Here is a 21,995-nt window from a genome sequence, read left to right as displayed (position 1 = left end):
ACACTTGCTCCGACACACGTTGTGCCGCAGCTCTCCTTCTTTTACTAAGCACACTCTGCCGGGAAATTGTATTACGCTGAGAATTCTAAAATGGCTAATGAGATTGTCCCACAATAAGGTAGCTCAAGGGCCTCAGCCACTAGCATTGAGAATGCGCCCCTCGCCGATCGTTTACGTCTTGTACGAAACTATTTAGCCGTCTGCTTTCGCATTTCGATCGGTAGCCTTTTAGTCTCTCAATTGGCTACGAACTTTAGGCTTTATAAAAACAGATGTTATTATTAATATCCCTATTATAAGGTAGTTAGTTCGAACCGTAGTTAACGAAGAGATTAATTAAACTATATAAATATCTACGTAATAAGTATAAAAAGGAGGTTCTAATTATAAGTTAGGCTAGCTATAATAATCATAAATAGGGCCCCTAATTAGCCCCTATATAGTTAGTTATATACTATAATTAAATTAAATTTCTAATTTAATACTAATTTTCTTTTTTTTTATTAATTTAATTATTATAATTAGAAATATAATTTAACCTTAGGCCTATTTATTAAGTTATCTCCTTTTCTCCCTTTTTTTTACTCTTTTTATATAACTTATCTCTTTATTTATATAATAATTTTTTTATTATTTATAAATTATTTTAACCCTTTATTTAGTACTACTTTTATAAAAGCGTTTACGAGGTTATTTTTATTATTAATTTAATAAATCTTAAATATCTCGCGTTTTTTATACAATTACTTAAGGGCTATAATATCGATTATAAGCCTCTTTTTTTTTATTATTTTTAATTTAATAAAATATTTATATAGTAAGTAAAAATTAGTATAAATAACTATTAAAATAAGTAAAAAGCTAAGTCGATTAGTAATCTTCCTTAGTATTATTAAAATTATATAAGAGAGGTTAATACTATTAATTATATTATAAACCTCTAACGCTAGTATACTTCTCGTTACCTATTTATTTTTAGTTAATAAGTAATAAATTATATTATTATATATAATAAATTCGCTCTTATTTATACTCTTATTAACTAAGATAATAATATACCCTAATTATAAAATAAGGTTATTATTATTTATAAATAACTTATTAATAAAAATAAAAAGCTTATTAATTATAAAATTAATTAGGTAATAAACGAGGCCTCGATTAAGATTTATTTATTACTACTTAAACTACTTATTAAGTACTTTAATATTTTATTTAGTTAAATTTATAGCTTATATTACTTTAGCATAGTTAAAAGTCGCCTCGGGCTAATAAATATTTATAATATATACCCCTTGCGTAAGCTTAGCCTTATATTACTTTTTAATATTAGTTACGTTCGGATTAATAAGATTAATCTTCTTACCCTATCCCTTTTATTAAAAAATAATAATTTCCCTTTTAATTATAAAAATCCCGCTATTAAATACTAAGAGAGTATTTATTATAAGGACCTCTTTTAGTTTTATTATAAAGCCCGCTTTTTAAAGCTTTTTATCCTCTTTTTTTATAAAATTAATATTAAATAAGCTTAATATATCGTTAGTCTATATTTTAATAATCCTAAATTAGTTACTTTTATATTTAAAAATTAGTAAATATAAGTCGTATATAGAGGTAATTATTAATAATTAATTAATATAAAAATCGTAATAAGTAGCTTATTAATAAGTACCTAATTCTACGAGCCTATATAGTAGCTTAAGTACTTTAATAATCGTACTTTTTAAGTACTTACTAACTATTTTTTTTAGTAAATAGGCTAGGATTTTCTTTATAAGCCCTATAACTAATTAAGTATAAGCCTAAGTAATATTATAGTTCTAAATCTTATATTCCTTTTTTTATAATAATATTATTAATATTATTATTAATTATTAGCTATAGCGCTATATAGTAAGTAATTATATAAGTAGCGTCGCTTTTTTAATATCGCCGTACCCCTAAATTACGTATTTAGACTTTTTATATAGCTAAGGTATTCCTTTTTTTTTTATTTTACGAACTATTCGTAATTTAAATATATAAAGGTTTATATACTTCTTTAAATCGTAGAATATAAATCGATAGACCCCTCGATTATAAAAAGTATTTATTTTAATAAGATCTAATCCCTTATACGGCTTTTTAATAATTATAATTACGCCTTTTTTACGTAATTTAACTATCAGCTCGAAATCGGCTTTTTTTTTTACTATATAAAAAGTATTAATTACCTCGTTATTAATAATAAATTACTATATTAAGGCTTACTATTATAGTCTTCTATAACGTCTTATTAATAATATTAATACCCTTTTAATAATTTCCTCTTCCTCGTTATTTATTAGTACTATTACGACGATTTTATTAAAAATAATTTCTTATACCTCTATTATAAGTTATATAGTTTCCCCTAGCTTTTCTTTTTTTTATAAATTAAAAATTACCTCGTTAAGATCTATATAATACGGTTTAATTATTATAATTAATATTTTAAGTAACTAGTTACGATCTTTTATAACTATATAAGAGCGCTTATTAATAAAAATTAATTTATATAGCCTAGCTTATTATTAAATAATTTTACGCTATATTTATATATCTAAATTTAGTAATATATTTAAATTACCTCTTATATCGGGCCTATTATATATAATAATTACTTTGTTAACTTACTTTTTTATACTTATTTTACGTAGTATTTATATTATTTTTTTAATTACTCGGGCTCGTTAGCTTATATTTAGTAACGGTAATAAGGTTAAGGTCGTTTTTAAATATACTCTAAATATTAATAATATTAATATAAGCCTATTAGGCCCTATAATATTATTATAATATTTAAATACTATTTAGAGGTATTCGTCGTTAGTAAAATTGGGATTTTCTTTTTTAATAATTCTAAACGCCCTTTTTAGTTATTAATATACCCTTTTTACTTTTTTAATATTATAATACGCTTTAATAAGTATAACTTTTAGCTATATATTATAAGCCGTTGTATTTTTTTTAAATTTTACTAACTTAAAACTAATACTAATATCGGTTTTAATACTATTTAGCGGTCCTTAGTATATATTAATTTATTCTCTTCGTAGGGCTACTTATACTATTTTTATTTATAAATCCTAAAAAAATTACCCTATTTAAAAAGATATAGCTATATTAATTATATATAAGACTAGCCGACTATTTAAATAGAAAATATCAACGACGATTTCTTAATTAAAATTAAGCTTATTATATAATTTAAATTTAAATTTATATAGGCTTTACGTATTTATTTAATATTAATAATAAACTTTTATTAACTACTCTAGCGCCCCTATTTTAATATTATTATTACCTAATTACTTTAAGAGGTTATATAGCCTCGTAATTAATAAGTACCCAAATCTTTAATATAATTATCTAAGCTTACTTTCTATTAAGTAATTAATTAATTTCGTATTATTAGTAAGCCTTATAAACGTATACCCCTATTATCGTTCGACTATTTTAAAATACTTATTACTAAAAATTCTATTTTTTATATTATTAAATATAATACCTAGTCGATTTATATTTTTTAAATATAAGAGAAATAAGGTATTAATAAGTAAAATATAAAAAGTTATCGTTCCGAAGTACGTCTCTACTTTTATTATACTTAGGGTAACGATTTCTTTACTTAAATTAAAGCTAATTTTCATAATACCTACTATTAATATATCGAGCGTTATTAATACGATTTTCTATAATATTTAGAATTACTCTTTTCTTTTTATTAACTATTATAATACCTTAGTATTTAGGATAATTTTATAGAAATTATCTAAGTCGTACTTTTTACTTATATAAAATACTTATACGAGCTTAGTATTTAAGTAATTTAGTTAATATAAAAAGGACCCCTCTAATTACCCCTAGATTTACTTAGTATTTTATTTCTTTTTTTTTAATATTAAAAGAAATAGCGTCTTCTTATTAAATATTAAAAAAATAGACTTTAGCCCTATTAAATTTACTTTTTTAGCTACCTCCGTATTTATTATCTAAAGGACCTTCCCTTACTATCCGTAAATAAAAGCCTATTTATTAAGAGCTTTTATTACTTTCTATTTATTTAGCTTTATATATTTTTTAAAAACTAACGGGGTAAAAAAAGAGTAGTTAATATTATTAATTTTATTATAATCTAATTTATTAGTATAAGGGGTAAGATTTTCTTTATTTTCTAAATTTCTTATAGGGAGCGGATATTTTAAATTACTATTTTAGTTATTATTATTAAGTTCCGTACCCCCGGATTTACCCTTATATATAATAAGGAATTAGTTAAATTAATAAGGGCTAGTTTTATTATTTATTACTCTTAACTTTTTATATTATTTATATAATTTAATACGCTTTTTTTTAAAAATAATTACTTAATTAATATCTATCTTTTTTATAAATATAGTATTACTTTTTTTATTACCCTATTTATAAGTTAAATTTTAACCTATTTAATAAATTTAGGCCTCTTTATTAATAAATACTATATTTAGCTTCTTTTTTTTTTATTATACGTTCGATCGACCTAATATTATTAATAAGGGCCGTTATATACTTAGAAATAGGTTTAGTATAGTATTCTTATTTTAATATTAAAACTAGATTTTAGCCTCGAATAGAGCGTCTCGTAGTTTTTAAGTACTTAGTATAAGGTTATTTTTATTTTTAATATATACTAAACTACGGTATAAAAATATTTAACTTTTTACTTATTAATTCTCTTATTTAGCTAGGTTTTTATTAGTTTATTAATTTAATTAATAAGCTCTTTAAGGATTTCTATTTATAATTTACCCTTTATTATCCTAACTATAAATATAAAAAAAATCGCTCGTAGTTTAGATAAGAGCTCTAGGTTCTTATTATAAGTTTTAAAATAGCTTCGGATTACGTTAATAATACTAAAAAAGTCGTTTTAATTAAAATTATATACCGCTTCGTAATAATAATTAGAGGTTTTATTTATAAATACGATATTAATTACTAAATAATATTAATATTCCTTAATCCCGACTTTTTTATAATAATTATAAAACATCGTTAGGGTTTTTTATAAAACTTTATACTTCCCCTTAAAATATAATTTCTTTTTTAAAAAGATCTTTTTAAAGTTAGTAAATTATTTCGTATTTATTATTATATTTTTAGTATTTATATATAATCCCTACGTCGCTACGTATTATTAATAACTTTAGGTCGTTTACCTCTTTTTTTATTAGCTAATTAGTATTAAATTTCGTATTAATAACGGTAATAAGTTATAAATCGAAATAAGTAAAATCGTTAATTATTATATTTTTAATATTATATTTTATTTTTATATATCCTTTTATAATAATAAATTACTATTAGTAATTATAAGGAGGAAATTTGCGTTATTTACTTTTTTTTTAAATTCGTTAAAACGATTATACGCCCTATTAATTTATATTTAGTTCTATAATATGAATTCCTTTTTTATAATCGTTATTATTAAGATTTTATATAGTTTTCGTAATTATAATTATATTAATAATACCCCTCGCTTATAAAAAAATTTATTAACTACTTTTACGATTTTTAAGCTTATACTTACGAACTATTTATCTAACTAATAACTAAAGTTATTTATAATTTCGTAAAATAGGAGTTACTCTTATAGCCCTTTTTTTTTATAAACCTTAATTAAATAGATTAATACTACGTTAATTTACTTATTATTAAGTTAATTTACGATTCTATATATTTACGTTCTTTAATAATTTAAGTTAATATTTACTTATTTATAAGGGATTAGGATTCTATTTAAGATCGGGTTTTGTCCTCTTTTTTTTTACTTTAATTTACTAAAGGTCGTACTTTAGTTTATATTTATATTAGTAATTATTAGCGTATTTAATTTTAATAAGGATATATTTAATCCGCATATTAACTATAATAAATCCGTATTTTTATTACTTAACGAATTTATTAAGGTCTAAGAAATTCTTATTTCTTTTTATTATCTTATTATTACTCTCGTTTTTATTATTTTTAATAATTATTATTACTTTTTTAAATCGCTAACTATCGTACTTATTAAGATCCTCTTTTTTATTTAATATAAAAAAGTAGGTTTTAGTAATTCTTTTTTTTAATAGTAATAATAAACGTTTATATTATTATAAAACGATATAGTAATTAGTCTCGGGATTTTTATTAATTACCGATTTTTATTATTTTATATATTTCTAGCTTCTTAAGCCTTATATTCTTTATAATTTTTAAATAGCCTCTTTTTTTAACTTACTTTTTTTAGGGTAGTATTTTATAAAAATAGTTAAAAATAAATATTAAGTAGCTCGTAAAAGAGCTATATATATTATTAAGAACTATATAAACTATTAAGCATAATTAATAAAATTAATCTTTTTTTTTATAAAATCGTAAATTTTAAGAACTTATTAAAAATACTTACTTATTACTCGTATATAATAAGATTAAATATTTTAGAAATCTCGTTTTTTATAGCCTTTTAGTACCCTATTTTATATTTTTTAAATAGTTTTTTTTATAACTTAATTACGGTTAAGTAATTATTATTTATTAACGATCCCTTTTATTACTTAGTTAATTTCTTAAAATTAGTAATTTTATATTAAGAGCTAGTATAAAAAAAAGCTTTTTAACGGCCCTCTAGAGGATTTTCTTTTTTTCTTTTTAAATCCTTATTTTTTTAACCTTTTTTTAAGCTAATAATAACTTTATTAGGAGGTCGTAGGACTATTTTAGGGTAGCTATTTTCTTTTTAAGTTAATTTCTAAGATCTATAATACTCTTAACTTAATATTATTAAGATTTTTAAATCCCCTCTTCCCTCGTTAAACCGTCCTCTATACTATATTCTTAAGTAATACCTAGGGGGTAATTAAAAAAGCTATAAAAAGGTTATTTAAATTATAAACTTAAAGTCGTATTTATAAAATCCTTATAATAATAAACTTTTTTATATATTATAAATCTCTTAGCTTAATAACTTTTATATACTTTTTATTATACTAACTAAAAATATTTATATTTAAAAGTCCCTTTTCTTAATTACGTAGTACTCTTTTATATTATATTATTAAACTCGCTCGTTACGCTAATTAATTAAGTAAGTAGTTGCTATATAAGTATTTCCTTTTACTAATTTAACTAGTTAATTTTTAATTATAGGCCGGTTATAAAAAAGTTATTTAATAAAAAAGCTACTTAAAATAATAATAAAAGTCTAGTTATTTAAATAGTTTTATTAATTAACGTAGTTTAATATAATAAACGTTAACTTTTTATAAATAATAAAAAGCTACGATTATTTAATTCCGTATAGTATTTAAAAATCGCCCCCTTTTTTATTTATTTTTATAAAATTAATTAGTATAAATCTCTTATCCCGTGCAGTATTAAAAAGTCGCCTTTTTTATATAGCAAAATACTTTATTAATTTATAATAATAGAATTTAATTACTAATTAATATTAATATCCCTATTATAAAGTAGTTAGTTCGAACTATAGTTAATAAAAAAATTAATTAAATTATATAAATATTTATATAATAAGTATAAAAAGGAGGTTCTAACCGTAGGTTAGGCTAGCTACGATAATCGTAAATAGGGCCCCTAATTAGCCCCTATGTAGTCGGCCGTATGCTGCGGTCGAATTGGACTTCTAATCCGATAGTTATTTACTTCTTAATCCTCTGCGTTTCCGGAAAGACGATACCCGATTGAGGGCATACGGAGCCCGCGTTATTCTTTGTCTATCTTGTAGACGCCAAGTAGAACGAGCAAACATTTAACCAATGATCTTGAACGTAATTCGATAACAACCCGGAGATATCGCGGAGCAGGATTCGAACCCTAGCAAGCTGTCTGCGTCTGGATATCTTGCCAAGTCCGAGCGGGGAAACAACACGGTCGATAACATGCCATGTCTTGTTCCTTCCCTGTCATAATTTCCCCTCTCCTCAACTTCTTCGTCTAAAGTTCCCAGCACCTGAAAATTGCTTTGTCGAGTCGTTTTCCAAGACTTGCCTCGGACGTACGTTGACTCATAAAATACAATGGCTGATCAACCGGTTATTTCAAGCACTCCTCCGAGATCCCCTGTACCAGCGGCAGAGGCAGCATCTCCAACAACTACACCAGCCACCGCCGCACAGTCACCTCCGGCTGTGGCCTTGACGGCCACTTCGCCGAGCTCTGGCCAATCGCCTGGGGCTGCACCAGTAGAGGGACCACCAGACACGGCTTCTCAGTCGCCAAACGCAGTTGTTGAGGCCCAAGACGAGACCGATGATGGTAGTGACGGCTACCAATCCGCGTCCGAAAGAGAGTCCAACGCATCAACTACGCTGGCATCCACAATTCGTGATTTCAACTTTGAAAACAAAAGGAGATACCACAAGTTCAAAGAAGGCAGATATGCATTTCCTAACGACGATGCTGAGCAAGAAAGGGAGGATATGAAGCACTCCATGGTTGTCACACTCTGCGGCGGGGCACTGCACAGTGCGCCCCTCGAGAATCCTCAGAAAATCCTGGATGTCGGAACCGGGACTGGCATTTGGGCAATTGACAGTGAGTTGATCCATTTGACATACCTGAAGCTGAATCGCAAAGGAAAGGACTAATGTTCACAGTGGGTGACGAATATCCGGAAGCAGAGGTTACGGGAATTGATCTCAGCCCTATTCAACCTCCATATGTCCCAGCTAATGTTGCTTTCATCGTCGACGATGCTGAAGCCGAATGGTTGTACCCAGAAAACTCTCTTGATTACGTACATGTTCGAAACATGGGAGCTGCAATCAAAGACTGGGAGAAACTCCTTGCCCAAGCGTTTCGGTATGGTTACATCATTGATCTTTTTCTCCAACTCTTACTTCGATATCATCTGACGTTTCCTAGCGCCTTGAAACCAGGAGGCTGGATCGAACTCCAGGAGATGAAGTGGAACTTCAATTGCGACGATGACACAATGTCCCCTGACTATGCCCTCACTAAGATGATGAAGCTTGTTTGGGAAGGCCTCGGGAAGTTTGGCATCGAAGCAGACGTTGCCGACGTCAACCCCAAGCGTATTGACGACGCGGGCTTTATCAATCAAGTACAAGATGTTCAAAAGGTACCCGTGGGCGAGTGGCCAAAGAGAGAAGATCTGAAAACGATTGGAGCATACTGTAAAGCTGTTCTCTACGACGGCATACATGGAGTCACGATGGGGCCACTCACACGAGGTCTGGGATGGTCTGCTCCTGAGGTCGAGATTTTCCTGATTGATGTACGAAAGGATCTACTCAATACTGGCATCCATTCGTATGTGTTCTACCATTCCGTTGCGGGACAGAAACCGAGGGAGAGTGCCGCTTGAAGTAGGTATGAAGGGCACGAATTTACTTGGGACGTAGATGACACCATAACGAACATTTAACGTTCAACTACAGTGGTCGTAAAAGTACTTGTGAGGAAGGCTTATAATTATGACCTTATTCCCTAAAATCTTAGTTTATATATAATATATTTATCAAATCTTATCTCAGTAATCGCGTTGCTCGAAGGCTTGACCTTGGATGACATCAGTCTACTTGCTTGAGTTCCAAGCTAAGCACCTTTTGGTAAGTGCCGAGAGCAAGAGGTCTCTAAGAATTTCAGTCACTATCTTCAATGTCGCCTCCCTTCGGTACCGGGTAGTACAGCGTTGTTTGACCCAGTGCGAAGATGATGGCTGTGATTAGGGCGAATGATGTGAATATCACAGCAACCTAGTGACTGTTAGTGTCGTCAAGAACTATGAGGAATCTGATCCTTCTGACCTTGCCGTTGTCATCGAAACCCTTTCCTCTGCCGATGTCTTCGGCAACAGCGCTCCAAACCAAGAAGATCATCCCTGAGATCATGCAGAGAACCGCGCCTGCCAGGAACAGAACTGACAACTGCCAGGCGTAGACTTGCATTTTGCGTGGGCGGTACTTCCACTCAGTGCCAATCAATACCCGATCTTGGGTGCGCAGAGACTGTCTGATGAGAACCAAGCCATCCCTATGTCCGGCCATTCTATGGAGCCGAATTGTCTGGTCTGCCGCTGTCAACACACTGGCAAGGGCAAAAGCGATACCGCAGAACCAGCAGGTCCGTACAGGCCAGGGAGTGGTCGTTTCAGGGGGCAGAAGATTCGGCCATGAACCGGTCGATGTGAGGACATTTGCGAGCAGAGCGGACTGTCTCTATGTTAGCCCGGCGTATGTGGCCACAAGTCACAACTGCCGTAAAACATGTAGTACTGCGCATTGGACTATAGACAAGAGCTCAACTCACTACCACGCCTACGAAGTTAAGCTCTTGCAGCTTGTTGTCCTTCCATTTCTCAGTGAGTCTGTTTCTTTCGTCCTGGTCGTCATGATTCAGGAGCAAGAGTAGTGGGTCATATGTCAAGGTTGGTGGAGAGAAGAGACCACCCCGAAAGATGTGGACGATGAAAGATACCGCCCTGCTACTCTGATTTTTAACACTGCGTGAAGTTGAACGCTGTCCCTTATTGTTAGCTCACGAACATCTAGCTGTCAAAGCTTCCATTCAGTAGACTTTGGAAACATACTATTCTAGCTGCTGCCTCCGACTGGCCATTGTTGCCCAGCAGAGGGGTTCTTGTCTGCGGAAGATCGTCGGAATAAGGCATCGTAGCATCCGAATTAGAGTTTGATGCTACACCATGAGATGGCAGACTACCAATTACTTGAGTTCTTCAGGGAAAACCAAAGACAGCGTTCAAAGCTACCGAAGTAATTAGTCAAGTTTGTCATTTCAACCCCGCAATCGACATCGAGGTCATGCGACACGCCTTGAGGCAGATCATACGTCATTGTGAACAATTCGCTAATCAGATATGGGTTGGATCGGAGTTCGCGCTGCTTACATAACACACTTTAAGCTTTCCACTGCTTGTGACAACCTGTTCATCCCATCCTCCTTTCATCGTAATCTCTCCTTTTTGGCGATTCTGCAGATGAAGCGAGGATGTTAGGTGAGTAGATCTATTAGATCTTATGAGCTTAGTCTTGAGTGTGAGGCCATGTTGAAATTGAGCTGATGTGGAGAGTACATCTATCGGTGTAAGTCCTATTGCTGTGAGCAGTGTGCGCCTAACCAAGGCACTTTAAGTACTAGAAGCAAGTAGATTCATTTGTCAGAGACCAATGCCCCCTTTCTGTTCGATCTTCTCCATCATTTAAGAAAGGAAGAGGAACATAGTGATCCTAGGTAACCCTACTTCTTGAGGTGACTTGTTCTTAAACACAATGATGCCGGAAGAAGTGACGCCCACACACCTCCCCCTCACACTTGCCGATGCAACACCTTCGACACCAATCGTCTTTCTTCGCTGTGGTTCGGTTTCCACACCAGAAACACCAAGTCGGCTTAGATCCTCGCTTCGTCAATAAATTTGAGAGCTCCTCGCGAGCCGATCTGCTACTCCTACCAATGATTTCTTCGAGCACCTCGCTTCTCGTCATATCTTTCTCAAGCCTGGGGAGCCACTTAACCCAAGGTATCCACGAACCAGCCGTTTTCGCGCCCATGACCAGCATCTCTCCAGCAATATCCTTCCTGACAAAGATTAGGCTCTCTAGCCCTCCAAGAATTTCAGGAGGAGTCACCTCATGTCCTCGTTCTGCTGCCTGATCGAGGACAAAGTCGCGAATAGCCTGTCCGATAATTCTACTCAACATCACAAAGTTCCCCTGAACTGCAATCTCGATTGTGGTCATGGCCTGAATGAGGTCTGCAGTCGGCAGTGGCTTCTGGAAGTTGTTTTGCCACTTACGAACAGCTCGACTGCGTGAACTCCCCAAGAGCCCAAATCTTTTGACAAATTGCCCATCAAAGCCGATGGCGATTCCTTGAGAGCCAGTAGCCTTGCCGAAAAAGACGAGATCGGGGGAGATAACATCGAAGTACTCCTCCCGTTGGAAGCAAAATGGTGCACCGCAACGTATGGCAGTCAGAGTTTCATCTACTGCTAACAGTAATTGGTACTCTGCGCACATGACGCCCAGCCGGCTGAGAAGACTGGGATTCAAGACTCTCCCATTGAATTGAGTTTCCACAAGCTCAACAACAATACCGATGCATCCCGCTTCTCTGGCGACGAATAGTTGATCACGAAGTTCGTCATCAGAGACACCATCTATGTGAAGCAGGGCAGGGTTGCTTCCGTAGGGCTTCGGAGAGTCTGAATATTTCAGTGAAGATTTGTGCTTAGAAAATACGTTAACGTTGAAACATTTGGTAGGACTCAGTGAGCTCTTACTCCTGGTGCTCTAGTAGACGCGGTTGTTGCTGCGGCGTACGTATCAGATAGAAGCGCCCAGCAAGGCTGCTTTGCTTGTATGTCCTCCCAACCCAACCTCTTCAGAGTATCGTACTCATCTGTGAAGGGGCTCTCAGATGATTCTGAAGATTCAGACATCGAAAGTTCTTCAAGCGTCAGAATTATTTTAACCACAGTTTCGGGATCTATGGTGCTGCTGGTCAAGGTCCCGTAGTGGATTGGCATGAAACCACCAAAGTAGTTCCTGCAATGATTTACGTCAGAGCAACTCGGATTTCTCGACGAGACACGACTCACGAAAACTTTTCTTCGTACAAGTGCAGAAGCTGCTCATAACGGCGTTCGAGCGCTAAGCGATTGTTGATGAACTCTCGCCAGAGAGGATTTTCCATGGTCAGGCTCCGCATTTGATCAAAAGACAAAATACTTCCCTCACCATTGTTGAAATTGTGATCTAACTTTCGGATTGGGAGTCCCGCGGGGAAAGCCATTGTGTAAGTCTGCTCTGACAGCGTCAAATCTGTCGGCTAGCGCGGCAGCCAGCCAGATTCTTTGTTTGAGCTCGGGATTGGGGTTTGGATGAATCTAAAGGCTAAGAGAGTTGGTTGACGTACTTGGAAGCGGGCCGTACCAGCTTGGGTATGTGCGTATGCTTTTCGGGACTTACCAGAATGATCCAGTATTGAGCACTGTCGTATATGTTTCCGCGAGGTTTATATAGTATTGATCGAGATAGGATGGTATACAATGACCTGCTTGCTTTGATATGAAATGGTCTTAAGTGGGATGCCTGACTGACGTGAGCCTGGCTTCAAGAGCACGATTATCAAGCGGCTCGAACGGTGGCCTCAAACCTTGACTCAGAGCAGAGACTAGCTTTTTGTCATGAGTATTCACATACCCCCGGGGGCTGCCAGTTCCATTTTGGGTCAAGTCCTTTGCCGAAGACCGAGGCGCTCTTGAGGGTGGTTGAGAACTTAGGGTCAGGGGCTGCCTCTTTAAGTAACCAATGGTATGTCGGGGAAGAGCTACGGCAGAGGCGGCGTAGACTCCACGACGGATGCCCTCAGCATAGCTTCTCGGTCAAATGACTACAAATAGCCATTGCTGAAAAAATAGAGCACGCTCGGTTGGTGGTTGAAGACCGCAATTTCGGTGCCTGAAGCATGGGCCACCAATGTGATGCAGTCGACATCCATGATAGCACACAGTCGTGTGATCTGGGCAACTAGCTCAAGGTTGAGCAGTGCAAACGACAATGAACGTCAATGGCAGATAAACGACTACCGCGTCTCTCGCCCTTTCGTTCTTACAGCCGCACGGAGGAATCGGGCCTGGCCATCTTTCGCCACTGCACTGCTTCGACTGTCTACGATACAGGTATGATTGAGGATAATCCAGGTGACGCAGCCACGTGTGGTTTGGTAAGAACTGTCGCATATACAGAATGCAGTGCATCTCGCTCGTGAGATGGCTTAGAAGTCATGTGCCACAAGGCCCCAGCTTTGCGGACTTGACCGACCGAATCGGAGTCGGATCGGTGACCGGCCAATGGGGCCGTCATAAGGAAACGACGAAACTCAATCGAGCCGCCAAAAAGCAAGCAACGAAAGGATTATGCAGTGAAAATCAAGTGGAAGTTCTTCGATTCGGCATAACCACTGTCAGTAAGCCTTACTGACAGCAGCATCGGGGCGAAGGATTCGGCTGACCCCTGTGCTTCAAGACACCATCCCGTCGACCCTGGTATGTCAACCCTATCTGATCGGCATCCTGCAGGTTCGCCATCCAATCTGCGCCACAGAATCTGACATGAATTTCCCCGATCGCCGTCCGACTCCACCAATTCCTTCTGGAACAGGACCCTGGATTGTGGTTTGACCCGTGAGTGGCCACGTACATGTTGCTGCGTAACATGGAGCTGCTTGAAACTGTCGAGATCGACAAGACCAGTCGTCTCTCAGCGAGTGATTATGACTTAATCCACTTCAATGCTAATATTCGCCACAGAAATGAGCCTTGCCAAATTCATTGACGAACGATTGGTTTGGGACCGAATTACGCCACAAATTGGGCATAATTGAGGCATTTGGACAATGGCTGGTGATGTGGCTTCAAGTTCGCTCTCTGGGTGACAGCTTTAATCTTCAGCACTTTCCGAGGCACACGTTCACCTGCTTTTGGAAACTGGGAAAAGGCAAGCTCCTATACATTGTTACCTCTGTCAAGTCCAAGGAGAGTTTCCACCTTGGCCCTGAAAGTTATCGTAAGTGGGCTGCTCGTGGCTAGAACCTCAATCCGATAAAGGTAAAACTTTCCTGGTCAGTTTTTCTCGATCACAACACCATGTGTCTTTATCATTGAGCCACCGCAGCAGCGAGTATCAAATGGCTTAAACTTCGGTATCCAGATGCGTTACCTATTTTAAATCAAAATGCCCTACTCAACTTTATCCGGCAGTTCAGAGTATCATGACCTTATGAGGCACAAACCTAATTTATCTAAGGCATCTTTTCAGCACAAACATATGTGGGCAAATATTCAGCCAGCTCCCTGCAAGTCTGTGGCATCGTTGTAATTTCACATTTGATTTCAGTGGCCTGGAGGCTTTGATCGCAGCTTAAGTATACAACCCCTCACGTTAAGGCTTCAAGCTTGGGTTTTCTGAACCAGAATGTTGTGGAACGCGTTTTTCTTCCGGTAAGACTAAATTAACATCAATAACATTGAATAGCGACACCTAACGCCCTTTGCGCCTGTTTTTGATTTGACATCAGCCACTTGTAGCAGTTATGGGGTGCTACGGCACGGATCATCGTTCGCTGGAAGCCTTCGTTCTTGTCTTAGGGTTTGAAGCTGCGCTCGCTGCTCGTGTCGTGGCCATCATCGTCCTGACCAGGGTTGCACTCATAGTATCGAAGGTTGCGCAATAAAAGGTAGAATCCACAAGCAATCAGAGATCCAACGATCGGACCAAGCCAGTATATCCAGTGATAGCTGGGGAAAATGCCATCAACAGCAGCGGGTCCAAAAGATCGAGCTGGGTTGAGGGAACCGCCAGTGAAGTAGACGCCTGAGGAACGTAATGTTAGTATCTACTGTGCTCAGCCTGAAGACAGAATGGGTCGTGCTTACCTGTGAGTTCGGCAAGGAAGAATGACAGACCAATGCCCACAGGGGCAAGGAAGGTAGAGCGATGTTTCTCAACGGCCAACATCAAGATGACAAACACCAGCTGAGCGGTCAAGATCACCTCGATGAAGAAGCCCTGAGCTGTGTTTGTGCCACCACCCAGTCCTGTGGTCACGGAGAGGGGACCAGAAAACATGGCAGAAGCCACCCCGGCTGCACATAATCCGGCTATGATTTGAGTGGGCATGATGAGAAGAGCTCTCAGTAGCGGTAGGCCACCACAAACAGTGAGGGCGAGAGTCACCTATGAAGATCTTGCGTGAGTTACACAAACATGGTAAGCTGGGACATCTCAACACTTACCACAGGGTTGAACATCCCACCCGTAACTCTGTAAAATGCCCACACATTTGCAGTTAGGGAGACTCCGAATGAAAGCGCGATGAAGATAATGGATGGGAGGTTGGGGTCCGATCCTGGTGCTCCAAGAGGCGTGTTGGCAACTTGAGTACCGGCGAATGAGAAGAAGAGGAAGAGGAATGTTCCGACAAACTCCCCGAGCACAGCTACAATGTTATTCCTCGTGGTATTGGCAATGTTGAGCATTGGTAACGTGCCAGCAACATTCGAGCTATCGCCCGAAAGCTGACGACCGACTTTGGTGTTCACCATTGTGAGATGACGATGTGTAATCCAGGGGAAATGGTTTTTGATTGCGAACTCTGTGATTGCAAGCTTCCGAGCTCAAGGTGAAGAATCCGTTTTTTAAAGACACGTCTGTCCTTATAACGAGAAATGAATGTCGATCTCTCTTGTGGCATCCTTTATAACTTTTCGATTCACGGAGGCTTCCCTCCTTACAAGAGGGTGTGCAACTGATACATGGCTCTCGAGAGCGTGCCCCGTTTGCTGCGCAGACACTCAAATCCGCATTCGTCGCAACCTCCATGATACAGAAAAGCCCAACCCAAAGCGGTTATGTCTTCAAGAACTGGTTGTCGCCGGTGACGCCACACGACCCATGGCGCCGGGTGAGTATGCCAAGCTACGAGGCCTGGACTCCTCTCCGGAACGAGGTCGATGGACCTAACGGTAATTAGCGTATACACACCCGCACATGGCTGCTAGTCTTCCCCAGCCACAGAGAGCATCTAGTAGGAACTTTTCTCGGTTGCGGCACCGGTCATGGTCATTGATGGGCATTAAGCTGCGTACTATGGAGGGAGGACGTCACCCTCGACGTAGTTTGGAAAGACGGGACCCTCATTCATGATGAGGTCAAGGAAATAATCGACGATGATCTGATATTGCAGGTCGCAAGCTCTTAGCTGGCTGCAACTTTCTGTGTGTGTACAACTGGGCTATGGTTGCATTTCAATCCTTGAAAACCAAAGTCAAATACTATGCCGGATAGAATCTCAAGGTTTCTGATAACGTTCATGGCTGGCCTGACAGCTCCCAAACGAGACGAAACGTTAAGACATTGTGGACGATTTGACACCTGTCACTTCCCCATGTCATTGGACGGAACGCGCAGGCGTGTAGTTCGTGAATGTGAAACCTTTCCGTGGCAGTCCACAGCCTCGCGCATCGCTCCCGTGCGGTCTGATCTAGAGGGATCCAGCTCTACAAAAGCGTACGCACCGGACGAATCTCATCCTCGTGGGCTTAGCGCCGTCACAAGGGCTTATCCTGTTCTCGTCGACATCATCACGGAAGCTAAGGTGTGGAGTCAGGTGGGATGGGAATGCGAACATGGCGTCTGAGACACTCTCTCAGCTGGCAATTTTGACTTCCACGAACGGGGCTAGTCTACATTCGAGGAACACCAGTTCGGGGCGTGTGGCGTTGTGGCAGTCCCGCGACGAAAGGCCACGATTGTTCCCAAAAGAGTGATTCGTGAGAGAGAGTCGGAATTTCCTAATCTAACGGTGTTACATTCGCGATTCCCTGCATTCCTTCCCCAGAAAACCACCGTTAGAAAGCAATAACAAGAAGCTCAAAATTTGTGACGGTTGAGCTCTGGAGTAATTGTGGTCATTTCCGGCCTTTCTTCCACATTCATCTCCCACATGTGCTTACAGCACCTATCTCGACATCGAGCTAACAGCGCCCTGTCCCCATTTCTTAAGCTTTCCGGATGCTACCCTCGCTTCAGCCCCAGCCTCTCGGGTTGTCCGCTTTTGTTGATCTCGAACTCACCCCCGCACAGACATGAGACCTGTCACAGTATTATCTATCGTAAGTGTCTTTTTGTTCAATAAAACATCACAACCCAGATCTCTGCTGGGTATTTACAGATCAGCCAGCCATCGGTACGCCGCCATCTGAGGGCCTGTCAGCTGAGAGGCCTTTGAAGACCGAAAGCATCGCGGCCCGATCTTAGATTGCCGACTTCAGATGGTTTCCGCGAAGTTTCGGGAAGTCCAAAGGAGCTGAATCTCTCAGGCAGCCTCAAAAATATTTGTCCCGTTCAGATCCCGAAAGACTTGTTTCAGCATCTCGTCTTCCACCCGGGATGCTAGAGAACATCTCTGGCGGTTCAGAATCCGGGCGTAAAGCACTGACGTTAATGCAGAGCACGCTTGGCGTCAATGGAGGATCGTGAGGTATGACAGACTGAAGTAACAGGTACGGCCTGGTGATGGGGCGCGGCCGGGCGAGACGCACCACGGGCACGATTGGCGCTGATCCTACTGTTCGCGGCTGGTATGTTGACTGACGCGTGGAGGCCCGACAAAGACGTGCCCGCCTACATTCGTGATAATAAACCATTGTATAGCACGTGACGTACTCAAACAACTGCTATATGGCATTAGTAAAAATGTATCCAGAAAACTTTCCAACTCTGCTCATATACGGACTTTTTGATCGGCAGATAAAGGGGAACAAGAATGGATTGACACATGATTCGCTGTGACCCCTCACGAGAGTACGTACTTTTGTAATGATGCCATCTCGCAGCTGATGGGATACGTGCAGTCTTGATAGATCTGGCGGTACTGGGGGCCTGACAAACACACTTTCATAGAGCTCGAAGTGATCAGCCCACTTCTTTGAGAAGCAAGGTTACATACGCGTGAAGCATTCTTGTTGAAGTCGTCAAATAAAGTATTAAGTGATATTTCCCTTTCTCAATGACGTCGTGATCGACGCATCGACGCAGAAGCATTTTGTCTCAGCTATCTACCCAGTTCCGTTACTTTGCATGAATCGCACATCTGATATACGTAGGCAAGTTCAGCACCATTCCAGGTTCCATCTTGTGTCCACTCAAAGCCTCACTACCTTGGGAGGAAAAGTTTGGTATCATCTTGGCCCAAAATGTTGATGGCACATGTGTCCATGAGTAAGAGAAACCCTCCTTCTATTCCAGTCGCGTCATTCGCCCGTCGATTCATCCCGCCTCATTGGCCCCATCTCGTGAGAATAAGAACCATCAATAACCTTTGTGTAAAAGTTGGGTGGATCACCGCCACTCCAAGTACGCGTCAGGTATCTCTTGACGAGGTATGGCAAATGCTCTCTGAGCTGGAACCGTACGAAGTCCTTCTTTGGCACCGCATAGATGAGACTCAGCTCTTCAAGGCTTACCTGCTTGGTTTCCTCGACGAGCAAAAAGACCAGAGCAAATGCCACGAGATTGAGTCCAGCGAATAGCGCTAGCGTACCATACGGCTTCAGCGCGTCATTGACCGCTGGAAACACGATCGTGAGTATACCCGCAAAGAAAAGATTGACTGAGATGGCGGCAGAACATCCCTGGAGTATCACGTTAGTCTCGTGCAGGGCGTTGCAGACATCGATCTATCTAGAACTTACAGCCTCACGCTGAGAGAGGGGAAAACTTCATGCGTAAGGTGTTAGTACTTTAGCCATCAAATGAGAGATCTGACATATTTGTAGTTAATCTAAAAGACAGTTACCTTTCGGAAGCGAGTGTGAAGGGGATAGGCCCTGTAGTCACGAAGTTAACAGATGCTTTAGCTCCTTAGTTGCTACGCGCGTCACTGACCAAGTCCTGGTGAGTACACAGCTGCAAACACTGATACGGCGTTAGTCATCCAAACAAACGTTTCTGCCATCTTGGAGTCTCACAAAAGATGAACAACGCGACGATTCCAATTTGGACGGGTCCCTTAGGAATTAGGAACGACATGGCCGCTGCGGCCAAAAGAATGCACATCAATGGCAGCGTGACGAGTAGCCACCGCCGTCTCCCGAAGACGTCAATAGATCTGGAAATTTGTCAGAAGGAGCTTCTTCAAAACGGTAACAAAAACCGAGAATCTAACCTAATTGCGAGAAGGCCGAACAGGAAATTGATGGCACCTGTTTATCATGCCAAATAAGTACACTACTGGTAGATCCCGGTGACGGAGAGAGCTCAGAGTCTGACTTACCAAAGCCTAAGCTGTAAAGCATGGCGTTGCGAGGGCTCGGGTCTCCTTTGATGAAGAAATTGTCTGTTGGCATGGTAAGCATGAGCCGCGAAAATCGTCATGCGGGAGATGACTAGTCATACTTGAGTAGAAGGCGAAAACATTGACTGAGGATATTATTAGTTAGTTCAATCCTGATACGCCAATCGAAGGATATAGAATCTTACTTCCACAAAGCTGCTGTGCGAGAGCCACTATGCACGTGCTCCAGACTGCATTTCGCAGTCGTGGAGTAGTCAGGAGGTGGCTGTATTGCCGATAGGCATCTGATAAGGCGAATGACATGTGATTCGCGAATGTTAGACCCTGTTTTTGGTTCTCCGTAGACACGCCTGATTCATGAGGCGTCTCCGGTAGATTCTGTGCCTCTTCGTATTCAACGTTCATGTGGATAAGGTAAATATCTCGAAGAGCTTGAAGCTAGTTTGTATGTTTGATTTAGTAAATTACAGTGGGGGAGTATCATAACATGGAAACCAACCTGTGTGTTCCGGACTTTAGACAGGATTTCATAGGCACGCATGGGTCGATAGTTTGGTGTGTTCTTCTGCATATAGAATCGCGGGCTCTCCATGCAATATGCTAGTGCAATGAGCGTGAAAACGGCCGGGACCATGGGAGCGGCTAAGATTAATCGAAGCGCCAAGTCGCCTTTGACATCAAGAGGCACAGTACTGTCCTTTGGTTCAAGTGGAAAATCCAGAGCCCCCACAGCCCCGGCAAGGATTAAGTTGATGGCGTTTCCTAACATGATACCAAAGGCAACCCTGCCATGTGTGATATCACCAATGCGTCAAATTCTCTGAATAGAAGTGTTTAATCGAAATGAAGTGGTCAGGGGGACTTACCATAGTTGCCACATTAGGATAGAAGAGCCTCTCCATTGATCAATCGCAGTCTCAGATGCCAAGATCGGCGTGCTGACGGCTTTGATACCCATCCCTTGAAATTTGTCAATTGAACGTATCAGTCGGATCTCATGGCCTTGTGGCGACGTGAATTGTTTAGGAGACACAGAATATGGGATTTTCCACTCACCAATGCCGTTGACAATCCTAACACCAAGAAGCTCCTGCCATGTGTGCACAAATCCAGAAGCCAAAGAGCTCGCAAAGATTAATGCAGCCGCAACAGCAATAGCACCTCGTCTCCCCATCCAGTAATTCAGCGGGAGTGACATCGGAGCGCCTAAGATAGCAGCGGCTAGGAATGGCGCCGAGTTCATTCCACCGAGCTGCCACACCAAATCACTCCGATCTGTTGTGCTAGAGACCTTTTCTTGAAGAAGTCTCGCGTAGATACTGCCGGCATTGATCGAAGCTTGAACATGGCCTTGTAGCAGAGCTGCTAGTGCCACAGTGACGACAATCACCGTCATACCACTTTGGGAGAATGCTTTGTCTCTCTCTGCCTTAAGCGCTATTCGTTCCTTTGGTTTCAACTTAATGGGTAGAGAATCTTGCAAGCCCTCGTCTGTATATGCCCGGATCTCCTTTGACACTTGGGCTGCTCTCAGGATTCGTTGGAAAGGAACACCGGGTAAGTTCTCGGCAAATTGTCGCACGTCATCCTCTAGCTCATCATCGTCAAGATGGACTGTTGTAATGGTCAGAATGAGAAATCTTACTTTCAGCGTCACATGTCTGAACAAAGACAAAGCCGTGACACTTACCTAATGGGGCTTCAATGATAGCTTCCGTATTGATATTTCTGCGGGAAACTTGTGCCCGAAACCTGTCGGCGATGGATGTGGTACTTGCCATCGGTTCGGTCATTTTGATGAGGTACGTATGCTCAGATTGCGGACAGAAGCGGTGGTTAAGCTTGGATTCACGAACTCAACTCCTAAGAGAACAGAGCACTTGCCTGATTACACCAGCTAGTCTTTTCAAGGTGAGTTGCTGTCGGCTTTTAATCTGGGTCTACCCTTATTACACAATATTCCTGGAAGGCTGAGGTGGATTAGATCTGTGATGACATCCAGGGGGGCTGTGAGGCTGTCAAGTGTCGAATGTGACGACAGCCGGCATTCAAATGCAGAAACCAAGAAAAGGCAACCATGAGGCGTTCTG

General features: G+C 39.2%; 6 protein-coding genes across 6 annotated transcripts; 2 read left to right on the top strand and 4 right to left on the bottom strand.

Moving 5' to 3' along the window:
• Positions 1 to 8,081: 8,081 nt before the first annotated feature.
• CABS01_10231 (methyltransferase domain-containing protein) lies at positions 8,082 to 9,391 on the top strand (the record flags this gene model as incomplete). Its single annotated transcript, XM_060543587.1, has 3 exons — positions 8,082 to 8,598; positions 8,661 to 8,865; positions 8,929 to 9,391. 3 exons carry the CDS (start codon positions 8,082 to 8,084, stop codon positions 9,389 to 9,391), a joined length of 1,185 nt encoding a protein of 394 aa, XP_060399269.1.
• A 277-nt stretch (positions 9,392 to 9,668) lies between these two features.
• Positions 9,669 to 10,696, bottom strand: CABS01_10230 (uncharacterized protein; the record flags this gene model as incomplete). The annotated part of the gene is made up of 4 exons (XM_060543586.1): positions 9,669 to 9,782; positions 9,834 to 10,238; positions 10,336 to 10,545; positions 10,616 to 10,696. The coding sequence occupies 4 exons, from the start codon at positions 10,694 to 10,696 to the stop codon at positions 9,669 to 9,671; spliced, it is 810 nt and encodes a 269-aa protein (XP_060399268.1).
• Positions 10,697 to 11,306: 610 nt separating this feature from the next.
• Positions 11,307 to 12,840, bottom strand: CABS01_10229 (uncharacterized protein; the record flags this gene model as incomplete). Its single annotated transcript, XM_060543585.1, has 3 exons — positions 11,307 to 12,275; positions 12,329 to 12,593; positions 12,647 to 12,840. The coding sequence occupies 3 exons, from the start codon at positions 12,838 to 12,840 to the stop codon at positions 11,307 to 11,309; spliced, it is 1,428 nt and encodes a 475-aa protein (XP_060399267.1).
• Positions 12,841 to 13,617: 777 nt separating this feature from the next.
• CABS01_10228 (uncharacterized protein) lies at positions 13,618 to 14,320 on the top strand (the record flags this gene model as incomplete). The annotated part of the gene is made up of 4 exons (XM_060543584.1): positions 13,618 to 13,773; positions 14,076 to 14,095; positions 14,211 to 14,233; positions 14,289 to 14,320. 4 exons carry the CDS (start codon positions 13,618 to 13,620, stop codon positions 14,318 to 14,320), a joined length of 231 nt encoding a protein of 76 aa, XP_060399266.1.
• An 872-nt stretch (positions 14,321 to 15,192) lies between these two features.
• CABS01_10227 (MIP family channel protein) lies at positions 15,193 to 16,153 on the bottom strand (the record flags this gene model as incomplete). Its single annotated transcript, XM_060543583.1, has 3 exons — positions 15,193 to 15,422; positions 15,485 to 15,785; positions 15,845 to 16,153. The coding sequence occupies 3 exons, from the start codon at positions 16,151 to 16,153 to the stop codon at positions 15,193 to 15,195; spliced, it is 840 nt and encodes a 279-aa protein (XP_060399265.1).
• A 2,709-nt stretch (positions 16,154 to 18,862) lies between these two features.
• CABS01_10226 (uncharacterized protein) lies at positions 18,863 to 21,698 on the bottom strand (the record flags this gene model as incomplete). Its single annotated transcript, XM_060543582.1, has 13 exons — positions 18,863 to 19,243; positions 19,304 to 19,328; positions 19,408 to 19,438; positions 19,497 to 19,526; positions 19,580 to 19,719; positions 19,777 to 19,813; positions 19,885 to 19,947; positions 20,007 to 20,030; positions 20,091 to 20,343; positions 20,405 to 20,690; positions 20,772 to 20,865; positions 20,962 to 21,519; positions 21,596 to 21,698. The coding sequence occupies 13 exons, from the start codon at positions 21,696 to 21,698 to the stop codon at positions 18,863 to 18,865; spliced, it is 2,025 nt and encodes a 674-aa protein (XP_060399264.1).
• Positions 21,699 to 21,995: the final 297 nt, after the last annotated feature.

This window comes from Colletotrichum abscissum (assembly GCF_030869225.1).
Source record: "Colletotrichum abscissum strain IMI 504890 chromosome Unknown Scaffold_26.1, whole genome shotgun sequence".
Taxonomy (NCBI): domain Eukaryota; kingdom Fungi; phylum Ascomycota; class Sordariomycetes; order Glomerellales; family Glomerellaceae; genus Colletotrichum; species Colletotrichum abscissum.
Note: the sequence above shows the minus strand (reverse complement) of the source record. Positions and strands in the feature narration are given on the sequence as shown.